At 39.7% G+C, this 17,887-nt stretch overlaps 1 protein-coding gene across 10 annotated transcripts in view; it reads left to right on the top strand.

Moving 5' to 3' along the window:
• Nucleotides 1–17,887, top strand: part of ABLIM1 (actin binding LIM protein 1) — a 217,201-nt gene that overhangs the window by 37,141 nt on the left and 162,173 nt on the right. The window contains exon 1 of one of the 10 annotated variants that reach the window (XM_065639523.1): nt 7,247–7,266. The exons of the other annotated variants lie outside the window; for them this stretch is intronic. Coding sequence (XP_065495595.1) covers nt 7,257–7,266 — 10 coding nt within the window. The 5' untranslated portion in view covers nt 7,247–7,256. Of the gene's footprint in view, nt 1–7,246; nt 7,267–17,887 lie in introns of those variants that run through there. 10 annotated transcript variants of the gene reach the window in all.

A 17,887-nucleotide genomic window follows, 5' to 3' on the forward strand; every position in this document is an offset into this window, starting at 1 on the left:
TGCACGTGCGGCCAGGGAAGAGCGTAAGGAAACTGCGGTGAACCTAAAATGAAAAACTAACACTTTGCTGGACTGAGTTGGGTTTTCTTTTGCTGAAATAGATCTGATATACCAGGTAGTGTCATACTGAAGCAATAGGGTGGGGAGGGTATCAAGCTACTTGCGTCTCTGTTGCTGTAGTGGTATTTATTTTCCTTGTTATATTTCCTTTTTCCTGTTACTGTACTTCGGTGTAATAAAAGCAGCTGGTCTTCAAACAGAAGAGAATTTTTTTCAGAGTTTCAGTAAATAATTTAAAACAATTACAGGTTTTATTTGGATGTATGTGCATCCTGTTTCCACTGCTTGTGGCAGGGAACAGTGTGGGAGGGATTGTTAAAATCACTTATTGCTTTTTCTGTTGTCAGTGTGAGCTGGTGGCCTGCTGGGATCCTTTCTCCTGTGCCCGCAGTTTGGTGGTATGAGAGAGAAGCAAGCAGTATTTTTTTGGATCTCTCTGTTTGTTAAATACCCTGGCAGGGATGGTTTGTATCCCTTTTCTCTGACTTGCAGCCATCTGACGGTAACTTGTTCTTTCATTCCTCTCAGCGGTGCAGTCTGGAAATCTCCCACTGATTTGTTCTGTTTTCCTGCCAGTGTGCAATTTCAGTGGCAGTAAGGGAGTGGGTCCCTCCTTGTTTTGGGTAGGGAAACTTAAACTGCAAGACAGTTTCACAGCAATACGTTACATAATACTGCGCAAAGCGAAAAGTAATTAATGTGGAGGTGGAAAAGATATCCCTGCTACTCAGTGCAAAGTCGGCTTGCCTTTCCGACAAAGATAGTTACCTCCTACCTCTCCATTTCCATGAGACGCTCTCTCAGAACCCCAAAGATTAAAAAAAAAAAAAAAAAAAAGAAAATTGTCTTTAATCTTTAGCAGAATCTGGCAATACACGCAAAAGCTTGAGGCAACGTTATTCTGTCACCTCAGCTGCTTAGTATTTGGAAACAGCGAGGAAATAAGTGAAAAAAGACCCAATGCCCCCTCCTCAAGGCTGCAGAATTCCAGAGTTTTCAGCAGACCAGCCATATTCTCATCTCATGCTGCGCTGGAGAAAATCTGAGTAACACAGTGAAACTAATTAATTTTCCCAGTATGGCTAAAATCACAGTGTCACGGCGTATGGAATTTAGGAAAACTTCAGTCTGTCTAACTGCAGTAACTATTGAATAACTTATTATTGCAGAGTCTGAAGAGGTGAAGCTCTCCTGAAGACGTTCCCTGCCCCAGAAATGACAGGACTGCTCAGTTTTATCTGTTATACCCTTTCTTAAGCAGCCCTTCATAAAGATTTGTTTTGCAGCAGTCTCAAGTTATATGAGGGTATGATAACAAGAACAGAGTCTGGCTAAACCTCCTAACTGGTGCTCATCTGATTTAGACAATGTATAATCATAGATTAAAAATACCCTGAGCTTGGTTGCATACTAAAAATACTGTTCAAAGTTCTTAGCAGCTGTTAATAGAAATAGTGTACTGTTGGCTAGGAGGTACAGTAAAAGCTGAAAATATAAAGACTGGGTTTCTTTTTTTCTCTTAAATATTCATCATGACTTGAATACTCTGTGTTCAGATTAATATCTGTCAAGCACTTGCTCAGGCTGCTTATAAGGACCGAAGACATAAGTCAAAGGGGATAGGGAATGTGGCATATAAAAAGTACTGTTCCTTTAAATTGATCCGTGATGCAGGTTTTCCTGCAATATTTTGCAGTTCTGATTACTTCATCTTAAACTAGAGAAAGCTCAGAAAAGGGAGATTAACATGGTCTATGCTGGAAACACATGATGAAAGACTAAACCCCCCTGGGATTATCTTTTTAGGCTCCATTCTTTATCCCCTTTCTGTGTCGTATCTGTAGCTAAAATTATAAATGGTACAGAAGAGAGAGATAAGGACCATCTATTTTCTTTCTTCTTAACAAAAATATTGGGGTACTCAGTTAAATACAAATCATGGCAAAGCTGTAGAGGGAAAAATGAGAGTGCTTGGTTAGACTTTGAAACTCATTGCAACAGGCTTTTGTTAAAATCAAGAAATTAATGAAATGAAGAAAGAAATTGAGTCAATGAGACTAATTTATCCAAATTCCTAGTTGTACTGAAACTAGAAAATTATTGGTTCTGAAGTGCCGGGTATCAGGTGAGAGGGTTATGCTTCACACTATCATAAGAGCATTGTGAGACTGAAGGAAGTATGGGAAAGTGCTATATGTCAATATTGCATTTTTTTTAGAGTTAAGAACATGTGCCAACAAACAGTTTTTAGATGCCTGCACCAGCCCTGGGCATGGCAGCCGTGCTCCTAGTGCTGTCCAGATCTGAGCTGCATTTCTTTCCTGAAATAAAGCCCCAGAGATGCAGTTGATCAGGCCAGTATGTTTCATGCGATTGCCAGTCCATGTTCTCCCCTTGAGTAGTCTTCATATTAGCTTTTTCTGTGGAAACCTGAGAACTATGTAATTGTCTGCATTGCAAGAAATGCAGTCCCAGGAGTGTGTTTATCTGCAGAAATACTTTGTGTCCTTTTAAAAATCCAAGGAATTGTCAGTAGAGTGTTAACATCAGTACGGTACTTCTTCTTGTCTGAAAAATTCTGCATATCCTTTGTTTTTCTTTTTGAAGTTTGAGGCTTCTCTTTTCATTGTAAGAACTTACTTTAAAATCCAGAAAAGCTATATATTATATATTTATCTAGTATTTACTTTTATTTTGAACAGGTTTTTTTCTTCTGTGATTGTTGCCCCAAGACCAAATTAGTGTGTATATTTTGTAAATATTGCTCTTACAAAATTTTGGCCTTACGACGCATCTTCTAAAATGTGTTATGCTCTTCACAGGTGTGCATGTTCTGAGTGTAAATCCTATTTACTGGTAGACATCCTATAATCTCAGTTGCCAACCCTCCAAATTCAGTAAAATAAACTGTATTTTGTGGAAGTCTTGGCAAAAAGTGCCTTTTATATACAGTAAAAACAGATGATGGCAAGCATAGCAATCACCATATTGCTCAGGGGTTTTGAGGTATTCTGAAGGAGCAGCAGCATTAATCATGTTACCACCTTCAAATTACATTCACCTTTTGCTTGTGGAAAAGATGCTTCTGTTTGCAGGGACCTGCAACCTGGATCTCCAAGGATTAGCACGCTGGGCAAGCCCACCTTGGGTAGTTGTTGATACTTTGAGGCAGAATGCTACTTCATTCTGTTAGTACCATTTAAGAATTTTCTAAAACTTAGTTTTAGAAACTTTGTTTTAGCTACTGATCTTTACCTGTGATAATTTTTGCATCCTATGTCAAACAATTGTTGTTGTTAATGCTGGAGGTGAAATGAACAGGCTTTGAAATGGTGACTTACCTTTGATTTTGGGAGTAACTTTTATGAATCTACGGGGCCTAGAATTACAGAAACATAAAGCAGACATACATTTTCTATTATCTCTTAGTGGCCTTTGTTTAACAGAAGGGAGAATGGAAGAATTTTGTTTCAGGACTATTTCTGATGCAGAATTATTTATGTATTCTTTTCATTCCTCTTCCCTAAATACTGTCTAGTGTTCTGCAGGGCTTTTTTTTGTTTGTTGTTGTTTTATTTACTTATATATAAATTATAAGCAGGGTTAGATTGCCATACTGTTTTATTTATGTATTTATTTCTATTTGTTTATGTATTTATTTACAGTTAGATTGCCATACTGTTTAGCCCAGGGAAAGCTGCCTTTAGTGGCAGATAACACCGAAAAATGACTTCACTGCTAGCAAAATGTTTTTAAGATTTGGGGGACTTTTCAAAGAATTAGTTAGGTTTGTAGTTCTCTCTGGAATTCATTTGAGTGAGAGAGTATTGATGTTACTTCTACCATTTGTATCTATTTCTTCTGATCGCAGTTTGAGTGGAAGTTTCATCAGATCTGGGACCATGGTAGACACACCTCATTACAAGTAGCTGCAATTATCTAACCGCGTGTTCTACATAATTGTTATCTAAAGTGTATGGCATTAGGTGATCAATAATATCTGTTCCTATTTTAAAAAATATTGAGATTCTGGTTTTTAAACCATTGTATTTTATTTCACGTTCAAATGAGAGTAAGAAGATTACCTTCTTTAATTTTGCAGCTGCGTGCAAATGAGTAGTATTTCCTTCACCAGTTTTAAAAGAGATTTGGCAGAAGGCAGACTGGACAGTAGCTGCATGGTCAGGTGACAGATGAGACTGACATTAGGAAGATATTTTAATTTTTTTTTTTTTGTTTTAAACCTTGTGGCACTTATGTTCTCTTTATTTTTGGCATCTGAGTAATCATCAAAGTCATAAATGAAAGAGATCTAAATTTTTCTGGAGTCTTTACAACGTGAACTCCATAGCTGTACAAAACTTAGAGAAAAAAACCACAACATTTTCTCTTTTAAAGAGGGTAACCTTCCCCCAGTATTTTTTTTAACTGTAACTGCGGTAATTTTTTTCCATTTTGAAAGCTCAAAAGCCTGGAAGTTGGGAAAATTGTGTGTTTAACAATCATTTCTCTGTTTTGGAAGCTATACCGTGTTACTGAGTTTATAAAACAACAAACAAACAAACACAAACAAAACCAAAACCCTCCAAACAACCAAACAACAAAACCAAACAGAAAGAGCCGACACTAACGCTTTACTATACAGTTAAGTTTTTAAAAGTCACAGAAGCAGCCAAGGTAAAACCTTACAATTCATGTAGGAGAAACAGTGCATAGACAGACAGATAGGTGGGGTCAGCTAAGGAATGGAAAACAGAAAGATTTAGGAATATTCCCCTGCCTCTTGGCTGTCTGGGTAAATTAGGCAGGTATTGCTTATGTGTCTGTTGTGCCTCATGTTTTTTTATCTTGTCTAGAAAATTCACCTGATGAGTGAAGATGTACAGGTTTAATGGCAGATTTATAAGACTTTTCTTTCTACCGTTAATAGTCCCTTGCTGTTGCCCCATGGAGTTCCCAGAATGCCTGTGCTGGGGAGGACGCTTAGACATTTGTCAGAATCACTTCATTTCAGAACAGCTGGCTTGCCGTTGTTGGTGACTCTGACTTCTCTCTCTCATTTTAAAAATTTAAATAATCGGTGTCTTTTAATTAAAAGAAATGCAGCTTGCTTTAATCCAACGCTAGTGAAGCATACAGCTGCTGTAAAGTGTCTGCCACTAATATATTTAAAATAGTATAGCATGGAGTTGAAAGCCTGTGTGTACTTCTCCAAAGATTTTGGGGTATTTTGCAGGATTTAGATATTAATATTGAAAGCTGCTTTGGACAAATTTGGGTACTCCTGTAGCTGGATACCACAGTGATGGTGCTACAGGAAGCTGTAAGGAAGCAGAAAACAGAGCAGCACTTTATAAATAAAAGAGCTGGTGTACCAAAGAGTTTAAGTGAATACTTGCAAATCACATTTATGTGCATCTTTTTTCCTTGAATTTTGATTTAACTGAAATGGAATGGTGGGAGTGGATCTTTTCTGTCCCTTAAATAAACTTTGAAAAATACTTGGCTAATTTTTTTAGGATACATACTAAATCTGAGTACCATAGTTTCTGGGTGCCTATTTCAGATAGTTACAATTTGATTTTTGAGAAGTGATGCACAGACTGTCTTAATCAGGCAAAGGAAGAGATTCAATAGTTTGCCTGGAAATTCTGTTTTCCATTCCTGTTGGCATCCCTGTCTTGTTCCTTTACCACACTGCATTGCCTGTTTTAAGCAGTATCAGGGATGGCCTCAGAAATATGAATATGGTATTATATTTGGCGTGCTCTCCAGGCAGGCTTCTCATCCAGTCCTATATAAACGTTCATTTACAGAAAGAAAATCATTTAAACCAAATTCTTTAAAGAAGTATGGACTATTTATCTGGATCTGTCAACCTTTGTTTCTAAATAAATAATTCCTATTCAGCTGAAACTGTCTCTCACAAATAGCCTGAGATGAATCTGTGCCCATGAGCAGGGTTGCTTACAAGCTCTATCTGAACAATTGCTGAATACTGACAATGTGAAAGGAGGAGCAACATCACATGTTCTCCTTATGCAGATATACCTGACAGTCTCCTCTTTCCCCATGAAGGTGGTAAGTACAAATGAGTTTGAATTTGAAACTGATAATAGCAGCAGTGCTAAGAAGAGCTTTTAGAATTTGAGACTTGCTAGCAAATTATTGATGCAACAAAGTGGAGGAAAAAAAACTTACCATTTTCTCTTGAGACCTCAACATGACAAGTAGCATTTTAGTTTCCCCAGGTTTGCGTCTTTCCTTCCTTGTTTAGCGTTTTCAAGAGGTGAAAGTTACGGCGAAGTACTGGAGCACTAAAGGCAGGCAGTCTGGAAACAGTACTGCTAACCAGTGTTTGCCAGCCCACTCACAAGGCTAGAAATACACTAGAATAATAAACAGATGTGATAGGGGAAGGAAGGCATAAAATTCAGTCCACTACACAGAATAATGGGGATTTTCATTTTTAGCTCTCACCAGGAAATTTCCGTGAGTAAGGAATATGATGGATGCTTGGCCTATCTATTATACTGGTGTTGGATTTTTGACAATTATACTTTTAAAGTTTTAAAGACGTTTGCCTTCTGTGCTCTGTGGATCTTTTAAATCATGCCGCTCATCACCACCTTGCTTCTCGTGCCATTTTTGTAATGTAAGGCAGTGTCAGACATGACTCATCCTTGAACGAGCTTGGGCGAAGGTGAAAGGGTCGGTGGCTGCACCTCTGCGGGGTTCTCTGTGTCAGGGCTGGGAGGGCACGGCCGCGTCTGTGGGCTCATCGGGAAGGTGCTGTTGGATTCCTTGTCAAATCAAGATTCTGACTGCACTCAAGTTCCTAAAACCACCTCAGCAATCCCAGATCAAATTTTAATGAGATAGTTATTTTTTTTGTTTTCCTAATCCACACATAACTGCTTGCTACATCTTTACATCTATCACTGAATAGTTTACTTTATGGATATGAAAGGCTCTGGTTACTTGATTATGGTACTTTCCACTTCTTGTCTCAGTGTTGCATGAAGTGGTTGTATTCCCTCTAAGAGACAGCTTCTAGCCTTAAGCATTACAGTTTGCTGATTCAGTTATCGCATGTGCCAGTTCGTTTCCTGTTGTTCTGTTACAGTTTTACTGGTAGAAGTCATCCCACGCAAGACTGTCTCCTAGAACTTGTCTTCATTAGGCTGTGGGTTTGAATGCATGCAGGTAGGACACTTAGCAAAGTCACCTTTGTTCTTACCTTGTGTCATCTCTGCTTCTTCTCTCTTGTCTCTCTTCAGGGCTTTTCTTTTGTCTTGGAGAGGATAAGGAGTAGCTGCATGTTTCTGAGAACCAATATTTGACCTATTTAATTCTACGACAAAATGTAGACAGAGAGTAAAGCAGAGAGAAAAAGTTGTTCATGGTTAAACAAAATTCTTTCAATCATACCGTGAAGTTCATTGGCTTCAAACAATGTGCTCTGCTCTCAGGGCATGGATTTACCCTCAAGCAGTTCTGTCCTGCTACTGTATTTGTAAGTCCTATCCCACAGGTTCTCTGGATGTGAAACTCCTCCTGCTCACTGACCTGGGAGTTTGGCGTATCAGGACTTTGTATCAGCCTACTTCATATTCCGCTAATGGTTGTAAATTTCTTTGAATTCTTTGGGACAAACAGTGCTATGTGTGTAACTCGGAGGTTACTCGGTGGGTGGGTGGCATACACTCTGTAAAAAGCATAAAGTTTGGTCTCTTTCTCCTTCGTCTCCTGAGTGTTACATAAGAACTTTCAGGAAACCTTCAACTGAAGAAGACAAAGCACTCTTAAGGATTTATAGTTTTTTGTCAGTCTCAGTGTTAGACCTAAGGCAAGTAAAACCAGCCATTATTTTCCAGTGCACACAGTTGTGAGAGATAGAAATGATATTGCTCAAGATTCCTCAGAAAGTCTGACAGAGGTGGGGTTTAAGCTCAGACATCTTGGATGCTATTTCAGGCTTTCAGTTACCACCTTCTTCTTGCTCTTCCCTGCCTCCCTCTCGCTGCCTTTCCACTCAGACCTGCGTACCGGTAATAGTGGCACTTCCACAACAGCGCAGAGTGAAGTAGCGCTAGAGGATCACTATCACCCCCTCGTGCTTCACTACACACACTCTGGCATGCACGCATGCTTGCAAACTCGCAGTAATTTATATAGGTGGCAACATAAGGACAAATTCTCCAGGATTTATGCTATGTCAAGTTTCACTGACAGTACAGCTCAGCCTCTGGCATCCCAAAGTTTTACACTCCTATGAATTTCAAAGTAACTGGTGAAGCCTTCAGTTAACACACTACCACTGGGCTGATTCTCTTTAGATAGTCAATGTCGTACTGATTTATCAGTAGAATACTGCACAAGTTCTCAAGTGCTCGCTGCTTTACAGAATCATCGGGGTTAAATGCAAATTCTTGACACATAGAAGGAAGCTACTCTTCCAATTAGGTAAAAATGTTGTCTGACTAATTTTGTTCCTGTAGTAATGCTGTAAGAGAGTAGAAAATGACTTAAACATTGTGATCCTAGGGAAGATGTATTATTTGAGAAAGTGGGCAATACTGCTTACAGCTTCTTGTGCAAAATATTAGGAAGATGCTTGGCAAGCAGCACGAGTTTCTTCTCAGCTTGTTTTGCCTCCCATCTGTCTATTTGACTTTGTTCCACTCTGCAAATGTAACTTCCTTGCATTGTCAATTGGTGAAAGGGTGTTGTTTGAAGGAAATGGTTCATAAAAACTTCATTAAAGGTTTAGGGGGGAATGGCAAAAGCAGTCAATCTGTCAAAACAGGTTATTCCTGTCCCCTAATGAGGCAGCTGGCAACCCAGGTTATAAGGAAAAGTCTCAGTGTTCAGTGACTGCTACCTGATCTTTGAGCCTGTTTCCAGCTCTGAAAACTTCTGTAAAACGCTGGCTGTTTTGGTTTATTTGCTTTGAGCTCCTTCGGTGGTCTCTATATAGTCTGCGCTCGAGGAGAACCCAGGGGCTGTCAAGTGCAGCTCAAATCGCAGTTGGCATCATGCACAGCATCCAGCCCCGAGTGCCTTTGGAGTGAGGCCTGACAGATGCGTCATTTGCTTTTGCTGCTTTTTCTGATGTAGCAATGTATCACTTTCAGTTAGTACTGAGATATTTTTGCTCTATCCAGAACAGTGAGTTTTATAGCCATGATTATTTTTGTGTTAGAAACAAGACTGTAACAGCCTTGTGTGAGAACATGTTGTGTTATGGGAGGTTAAAGTGTAATGACCAGGGAGATAACGCAGGGAAGTTTGTTTCTTTCAGTTTGTTCGCCAGCCTAATAGTTTGACATAGTCTGATGGAGAGACAGAGGAACAATTAATTCAAATTAAATAAAGAAGTGAATTCAGAGTTGAAGGGGCTCTGATTGATCTTAATTTATTCTTGTAATGAGCTAACTGAAATTGATTAAGGTCATTATTATTCAGGAACGAGAGTGTCCGCAAAAGTAGTTTCTGTAATCTATTCCAAAAGTTAATTTGAATTAATTTTCTGAAGTGTCCGCAGGCGGAAAACCCATTACAGTCTGTGTATGACGACTACAAGCACTCCAAAATAAATCGACCTGGCTCCAGGTCCTCAGTGCCGCCATAGGTAATGATTATAAAGAAGGAGACTGCAGTATTGCAGCGGGCTGCAGGCAGCACGGTGTTACACCTCAGGGCCATGTCCCCAGGTCCCTCCTCTGTGTGAAACGGTTGCCTCGAGCTTGCGTCAGGGATTAAGGACTCCTTCAAATCTCATAAATGTTACCAGACTCCTACTCCCAGTGCATTAATTTACATTTGCTTTACCTTGGCTCTGATGTACGCCACCTTCACCCACAGCTGAGACAGCAAGTCTTTAAACACTTTTTCCAACACTTAAGCCAGAATGACTCTGTGGTTCAGCTGCTGGGTAAGACTAATGCCAGGTTCCCTGAGGAACAAATACACCACCTGGCCAAGGAGCTCCAGTTGTCTGGCCCTGTGCCTTGCAGGCTTCCTTGTACTGCCAAACATTGCCAGTTAGTCCCAGCGTGTAATTTTTTGTTGTTGCTGCTGTTTTTATTATTGACTCAGCCAAGATTGTTTTGAAAAAAACCCTTTTAAATTCAGGAAGGCTGTGAAAAAGGAGGAAAGGCTGAATGCATGGGAACTGCTCCGAGCTGTTTGTAATGTTCCCTCTGTAAATTAAAGCTGGAATATCACTCTTGTGCTCTACCTGTGCCACTCTACCACATGAAAAAATTGCTTGAGAATATTCTGACAGACTCCTCTGCTGCTTGGAGTAGGATGCTTGTTTGAACATCTCTTCAGATTCAGGGCCCTGTCATACGCTATTATTAAATGACTGTGCTGGTCACAGGCGCTAATTCAGCAGCCCAGGAGATCCCTTCTATACTCAGAGCTGCCTAGAAAAGACCTTTGCTTTTATGGGGTAATTCTAAGGGATATGCAGAGGTGGTTTTTTATCTTCTATCTTCTCAGATGCCAAGTGCATTGACTTCCTACGAGTCACAGTCCCTGCCTACTGAATCGATTGTTTCCACAGTACTCCTGCTGTGGAATATGACAGTAATGAGATACTCTGCAATGAGAAGGTACATTAGGATCACAAACAAAGAGCTCATCTCCTTTGTGATAGCTACTACCAAGCCATAAAATACTCTGATACCTTAAAGCCTTGCTTGTGAAGCTGGAGCTACGCTGGGCTAAAAACTGAGCTCATGCAGAGAGTTATACATGGAAGATGTCCAGGAGCTGAAGTCAGCGCAGGCTGTGGCTGTTGCTAATGAAGTTGTGTTGGTGGCTGCAGTGCCGGGACGGGCAGAGGTCCAGCCTGGGGAACCAACACCTCTCCCTTCCTCGCATTGACCAGAGCAGGTGCGGCTCCTGTAGGTCATTCTCAACCTATTCTGAGGACAGCTAAATCTTCTCCCATGTGGTTCAAAGGTGGAGGCATTCGTCCTCCATTCTGCAATATTAATAGACAGTGTCACCTCAGAACACAGTGCTGGTTTTTGTAGTCCTCTGGTGGGGAAACCAGGGATGTAACCTGGAGGTCAGTTCGGCTGGCAACAGTGGAACCTTGTTTGTGCAGCCCTAGTTTGTGAGTCTCCGAGTATTTGTTTGCAGAGACCTTACAGGTGCAGTGTGTAATGGGCTTACACAGGGAAAGACGTTTAGGTGGGAATTCATTTAAAGAAAGATTTGGAGCCGTCTTCCCCAAGAGTAGTTTTTTCCTTAAATAGAATTTTTTTCTCCTGAGCTGCAAACGAGAGTTGTCACTACAGGCAGGTCTGGAACATGCATTTCAGCTACTTTTAAATAAGCATCTCTATTATTTAGTTCAAGCACAGGACATTTAATTACCTCTCTAAGGCACTGGAACCATTTAAAATATTTCCAAGGCATTTCCAGCTCATCCTCCATCAGGTTGCCTTACACTAGTTATATTCATAGTGTGCATTTAAATTTATGAGGTGCCTTTAGATTTTGGTGTGTGTGTTTGTGTCAGAAAGGAGCATCTGTTCTGGTATGGCAGAGTTGAGTAGGAAGCAGTGACTTCTAGATATCCAGGATTTTTCATCTACTTTAACTGCATTATACACTAGAGTTGGTTTTTTAATTATTTTTAAACAACTTCAACAGGACAGAAACACTTAAGCTTTTTTTTCCTGATTTTAGTGTGGTTTTACCCAAAAGTAACATCATTTGCACTGAGGAGCAGTGTTTTTGATTTCTGACAGTGTGAGCAGAATGCATATCAGGACATAGGTACTGCTGATTATTCCCAGGATTAGATTTTTTTTTACTTTCTTATGTGATTATAATTGAAGAGCAATAATAATGACTTTCTCTGATGACCCAGCTCATTTGTCTAGTTTGGAAGCTGCTTGTACTCTCAAATTTGCTAAAACTGACTTTCTGGAAAATGAGACCGTCATTCTAGATTTCCAGGAATTACTGCTTTGCAAATTAATTGATGTTAATAGTGAAGAATATGCCTATGTTTGCCAAGACAGATGACTAGGAAGTGAGATGGGGGATTGGCATGATCAGATCAATTGGAGATTTTAAAATACAATTGGATAAGGTATTCTAGTGCCTCTTGGAATAGGCTGTGGGTGGCCTGGAGATAAGGAAAATTATGTCTCGTATCTTCTGATACAAAATGCCTGCTTTTGAATTTGGAGTCTAAAACTCAATACAGCATTTAAGGGTTTTTGTTTGTTTGTTTTTAAATGGATGGATAACACCATAGTTTATTATTATTTTAGTATTTTAGATTGATGAAAAGAGAATAGTAATTGTAAATTTAGTCCAGAGATCACCAGGAAAATTTTCTTGGCACTGCAAAAGCATGAGAACCATCCAAAATGCATCTTTAAGTACACAATAAAATTAAGCCTAGCAATGAGCCAGTATTTAAGATTAAAAATAGCGTTCGGTCTGAAGCTGAAAATAGTTCTGAGCTGGAAAAATTAGTGACACTATAATAAAGCTATCTGGAAACTGAGCTTCTGAGAATATGTGATCCATGTAAAGGTGTCTATGTAAAAAGGACAAATGCTTGGAGTGGAACAAAGGCTTTGTGTTTCCAGTGTAGGTGTCTGTAAGGTATGTGTTATCCAGCCTTTCAAATCTCTCATCAGAGACATGTAGTCTAGATGGGATTTCTTTTGAACTGCCTTTTTTTGGCAACACAATTGACCTTGAGTTAGTCTTCTGATTCCCTTTGGTGTACATAAACAACCTGCTAAAAGGCCAAACGATTTGTTGGGTGGTGGTTTTTTCTTCACGTTTGATTTGTCATGGAACAAATGTGAAACTCATGATAAAAATTAGTAGAATTAGTGTGTTAAGGTGTCTTCAGCATACATAAATTGCTGACTAAGTGCTCAGTTAAATGCCAGCTAAATCTCATTGGCTTGTGTTAATTTTTGTTCATAAAATCATTCCATGGGTTCTCAGATGCCAAAGGGTGGAATTGTTTTCTGATTTATCTGGGGTGCATGGCTAACAGCTCGGTCTTTAAATAGAATAAACAGACCACATAACACGAAAATGAGGTGTTAAAAGGCCTGGCTGGTATCCCTTTAGTGAATATAACAGGAAAAATGGACAAATGGAGTAAATTGTTACTAGTAATCCATAGGAAAGGGAGGAATTCCCAAGTGTTGATTGTTTCCATTTGGGATGGATGCATCTGAACACCTTGGGCTTCTGAAATAGTGAAATAGCTTTTCTTAGCACTAACAACTGCTAAATTTCACCCAGTGGCGACCACCCTTTAACCTCTTTTTTCTGGACTTCAGTGTGTAGCAGGGGCGCAGCTTTGAACTCAAGTGCACTCACTATTCTCCAAGCCAGCACATAAAGAAATTGATCTCCCATCATATATTTGTAGTCAAACTGGGGGTTATGGACCAGATGGGTGGACTACAAGGTTTGCGAAAACCTGGCTAGACCTTCAGGCTCAAAGTGTCAGTGTTTCGAAGTCCAGCTAGCAGCCTGTGCCAAGCAATGTACCTCAGGGCCTGATGCTGGAGTTACTGCTGTTCAACATCTTTATGAGTGCCCCAGGTTGTGGGGCAGAATGTCCCCTTAGCATGTTCACAGGTGACACCAGGTCAGTGCACTGGAAGGAGCGCAGGGCCGCCATTCAGAGGGACTTAAGCAATCTGGAAGAATGGGCCAGCAGGGAGCTTGAGATGTCCGGCGAAGATAAATGCGGCCTTGCACGTTGGATGGAAAAGCTGAAGGAGCTGGCTTTGTGTAGGCCTGGGCAAGAGAAGGCCAAGGGCTGATACCAACACTGGCTTCAACTATTATACGTGAATGAGTCCATGGTTTCTCTATAGCCCCCTTCCCCACTCTCCGTGGTGCACAGTGAAAGGATGGAAGACAGCAGTCACAAATTGCATCAGGAGATATTCCAGCTAAATAGAAAGATGTTTTTTTTTTTTTCCCACAGTGAGTGTGTCTGAGCCCTTGATAATATGACCTAGGGAAGATGAGCAAACTGGAGATTTTCAGAAGTTGATGGAAAAAGGCCCTGAGCAACTTGATCTGGTTTTGAAAGTAGCCCTGCTTTGGGCAGAAGGTTGAACTAGGGATCTCCAGAGGTCCCTTCCAGCCTGATTTGTTCTCTTGCTTCTCTTTTAAGACTCAGGGATTCTGATGGCAGCAGAATGTGGGGCTCCTGCCCTTCAGCAATCCAATCCGCCGTCTGCAGGAGGTAGGCACAGGCTGTACTTTTTTTAGGCTGTAATCTTTTTATCCTTACTCATATCTTAAGGGACAGTGAGGATATCAGTGGGCTGCTTGTAAAAGAAAGCACTAGCCGTAAGGTAGGATCTGACACCAGAGGAGTTTCAGCATTCACATAAGAAATTATCTTTTCCACCCCGCAAGCATTGCTCTTGCTTGTCAGGGCTCTTGCTTTGAAACTCTCTCCTCCTGATGGCGAATGACGTGACAAATGAGTGATGGTCAATGTGAATTTCTGTATCTTCAGTCTCTTGCCCCACATATAAGTCCTCGTCAGAATTCCTCTAACTTTAGCAGAAAATTTGGGCAGAATGGAGAAAAAAGTTGCACTCGGATGAGCTCTCTGTACTCCTAGAGTGTGGTTTATAATGTAATGTGGAACTACTGGTTAGATATAGCAGGTAGCAGTGGATGTGGTTCTCATTTTCTGTCCTTTGAAAACAGATACTAAATAAATAAATAGAAACACTGGTTCCGCGAGGCATCCCTTATGCATTTTAACTAGAAGCAAATGCCATTGCCCTACTTCTAAATAAAACTTTCAGCTATAAAATCATGTGAATGTCAGTTAAAACAAGGATAAATCTCCCTTTCTCTATCAATTTTAATCCTGCATGTTTCTGACTGTTTAACTTTCTTTACTGCTTATTTGTTAGATAAATAGAGTGCAGATACTCCTGAGGTCTGTTATGCTAGCACTTTCTTTTTTTTTTCTGCTTACCGTAACAAAATACGAACAACAACAAAACCAAGACCCAAACATTATTTACTCAGGTACACTAGTGTTTAACATCCTGATATTTCCAGTGAGCCTATTGACCAGACAGGTGTTGAATTTAAGGTCGTAAAAACCCATTTTGTTTAAGTTTCTATATCACCTTTTTTTTAATTGTTGTGATAAGAAAGAAATTTTCTTGGTCTAGAGTCACATCTCATATGTAGTAATTTCAGTGGTAATAAAATTTTAATGAAAGCTTTTTTTATATAGTCCAAAAGGCTATGATAAAAATTGCCTTGCAGCAACAAAAAAAGAGCTATAAGGCATCATTTGAATTCTTCCAATATTCTTGCCTATCAACTGTGCTTTATACTTAAAGCACATGGAGGACTATAAAAGCCTTTAACACTTTCAGATTTGCCTCTTTTAGCACATTTTTGAGCCTTGGTCTTCAGATATATTGGTGATTTATCTACGCAATAGTTATCATATTGAGACAGTTATTTTTTTTAGTTGGACTATATTGTTCGTTTGTTCTCATTTTTAATGTGCCCATCAGGCATATCCGTACTTCAAACAAAGAAACAAAACTGAAAAACTGTCTTGTGGGTTTCTGCCTAGACTTCTAAGTTCTCTGCCTGGCTTTCCTGCTGATCTGTGGTGTGCAAATTTAGATTAATTAATTCCTTTCTATGTCCTAATTTTGTCTCCTGTCCTGTGGTTCTCTCACCTGTTCAGATTTTAATTGATACAGAAATGTTACTATGTTTTTGACAGATCTTAGCCCAGTACTGTCTTGCCCTCAGTAGAAGCCTATAGGCTTTATTAAAATAAAAATAATAGTTTTGCTGTACAGTAGAGGGTTTTTTTGGGGGGAATGACTGTAGAGAACGTTTATGCCTTGTTTGATGACAGGATGGTGGTGGGTAGAGCTCTAAACAAGGATGTGTTGCTTCAGCCTAACAAAAGAGAAAATATACCTGTCAGGATATGACACTTGTGAAGGGGTAAGAACCATTTTAACGAGTGGATGATGTTGTCACCAGAAAAAGGTTTATGAACATCCCATTAATAAATGTAGTGTAGGAGCTAGAAGAAAATTAATCTCCACACCAGCCTTCCAGTGGAACTTGTGAGTGTTCCATGTTTTAAGGTGGAACTCGATAAGGTTCTGTAAGGAGCTGTGTGGTGTAATAGCCTGTGATTGCTGACAGCTGAACATGATACACTGGAAGTTGTATCTATTCCTTCCATCTGAGTATGGTATTTTTCTATGCAGTGCCACACCAAAATTTCTTATAAAAAAGAACAGTGAAGTCTTCCCTTTAGATGTTGCATTATCATTTTCTTTCCATTCTTGCAAAGGATGGAATATCAGAAAGACACTGGTAAATTAAATGAACTTCCATTTTAAAGAGTCTCAGCAGGTGATGTGTGAATCTGGCTGCTGGGAACGGGCACGGCCTCAGGAACCCAGAGCACGGAGCATCGCTCACGTCCTGGTGTATCACACCACAGACTGTTCTGAGCCAGGTGTGATGGCTTGTGCTGAAAATCCGGACACAGATAATACCGCTTGTGTTAAGGCTGAAGAAGAACATTTGCAATACTGACTTCTGCCTATCACTGTTTATGCCGTGGGCTAGGAAATTCTACATTTTCATGCAGGTTTTTGTAGAGAAAATTGTTATTACATCCTTGTTTTTCCGTCTCTTTTTGCAGAGCGTAAACAGAGCATATGAAAAAGTTTTCACTAACATGAAAGAAAAAAAGTGGACAGGAAAAAAAGAGGCACTGTTTAAACTGTCTTCTTTTTTTAAAAAATGCTGTCGTGCTTGCAATGACGTACACTGAAAGTAGTCTTTTGCATTTCTGGTCTGTTTGGGCTTGCTGTAGCAAACATTCACATGGGCAAGATGTATACGTGAGTATCAGTAAGTTTTCTTTCATGTACGGTGCTTACAGGCCTAGGCTTTGTTTTAGTGTAATAGAGACCAACATTTTTATTTCTGACAATCTTTACAACTATTGCTCATGGTGAATTAATCCTTCAGCCAGGACTTTCATTTAGGACTTAGGTCACTTCTTTGAGGGTTAATAGTCCTCCTTGAAAAAATCAAGGATGTAAATATTATTCTGCTGCTGACAGAATGTAAATATTTTTCTTTTCCTTGAGAATTGTTTGGCAAGTGTATCATAGTTGCAACCAACTTGTATCAAAATTAGGACCATTCAAAAAGATCTGTTGTAAGTTTTTTAAAGGCAAGGACCGAAACAACGATCAGGATTTCAGTACTGTAGTACAGCATTTAGTAACTTGCCAAAGATGAAGGAAAAAAGATGGCAAGAAATTAGGATTCAGATTGTCAGCAGATGTAAACTGATCCCTCCACTATAACATCATCTTTCTCAAAGAGAAAGTTGGTGGTTTTTTGGGGTTTTTTTTTAGTATCAGGGAGCAAAATCAACCATAACTAGCTGAGTATCTGGCCCAAAGTTATTTATTATAAAGATCTGTTAAATGCCAGCCTTGGACCTCACTAGAAGTTACTCCTTAAGCTTAACACACTTTCCTTCTGAAAGATAAAGCATTTGCTTAACCAACAAGTTGCCAATAAAAAATAGAATTATGGAAAAGTTAATTAATGAGGTGGTTTTAATAGGTTCTGTTTTATTTCTTGGCAACAGAAAGTATATGATAGTCGAGTGTCTGCCAAATGTTTTATCTCCCTGTTATCCATTTGTGATCCATTGCCTGGCGCCTGAATTAAAAGCTGAGTCGGGGAAAGCAATTGGTATCAGCGAGTTCCCAAG

This window comes from Caloenas nicobarica, chromosome 7, assembly GCF_036013445.1.
Source record: "Caloenas nicobarica isolate bCalNic1 chromosome 7, bCalNic1.hap1, whole genome shotgun sequence".
Lineage (NCBI taxonomy): Eukaryota > Metazoa > Chordata > Aves > Columbiformes > Columbidae > Caloenas > Caloenas nicobarica.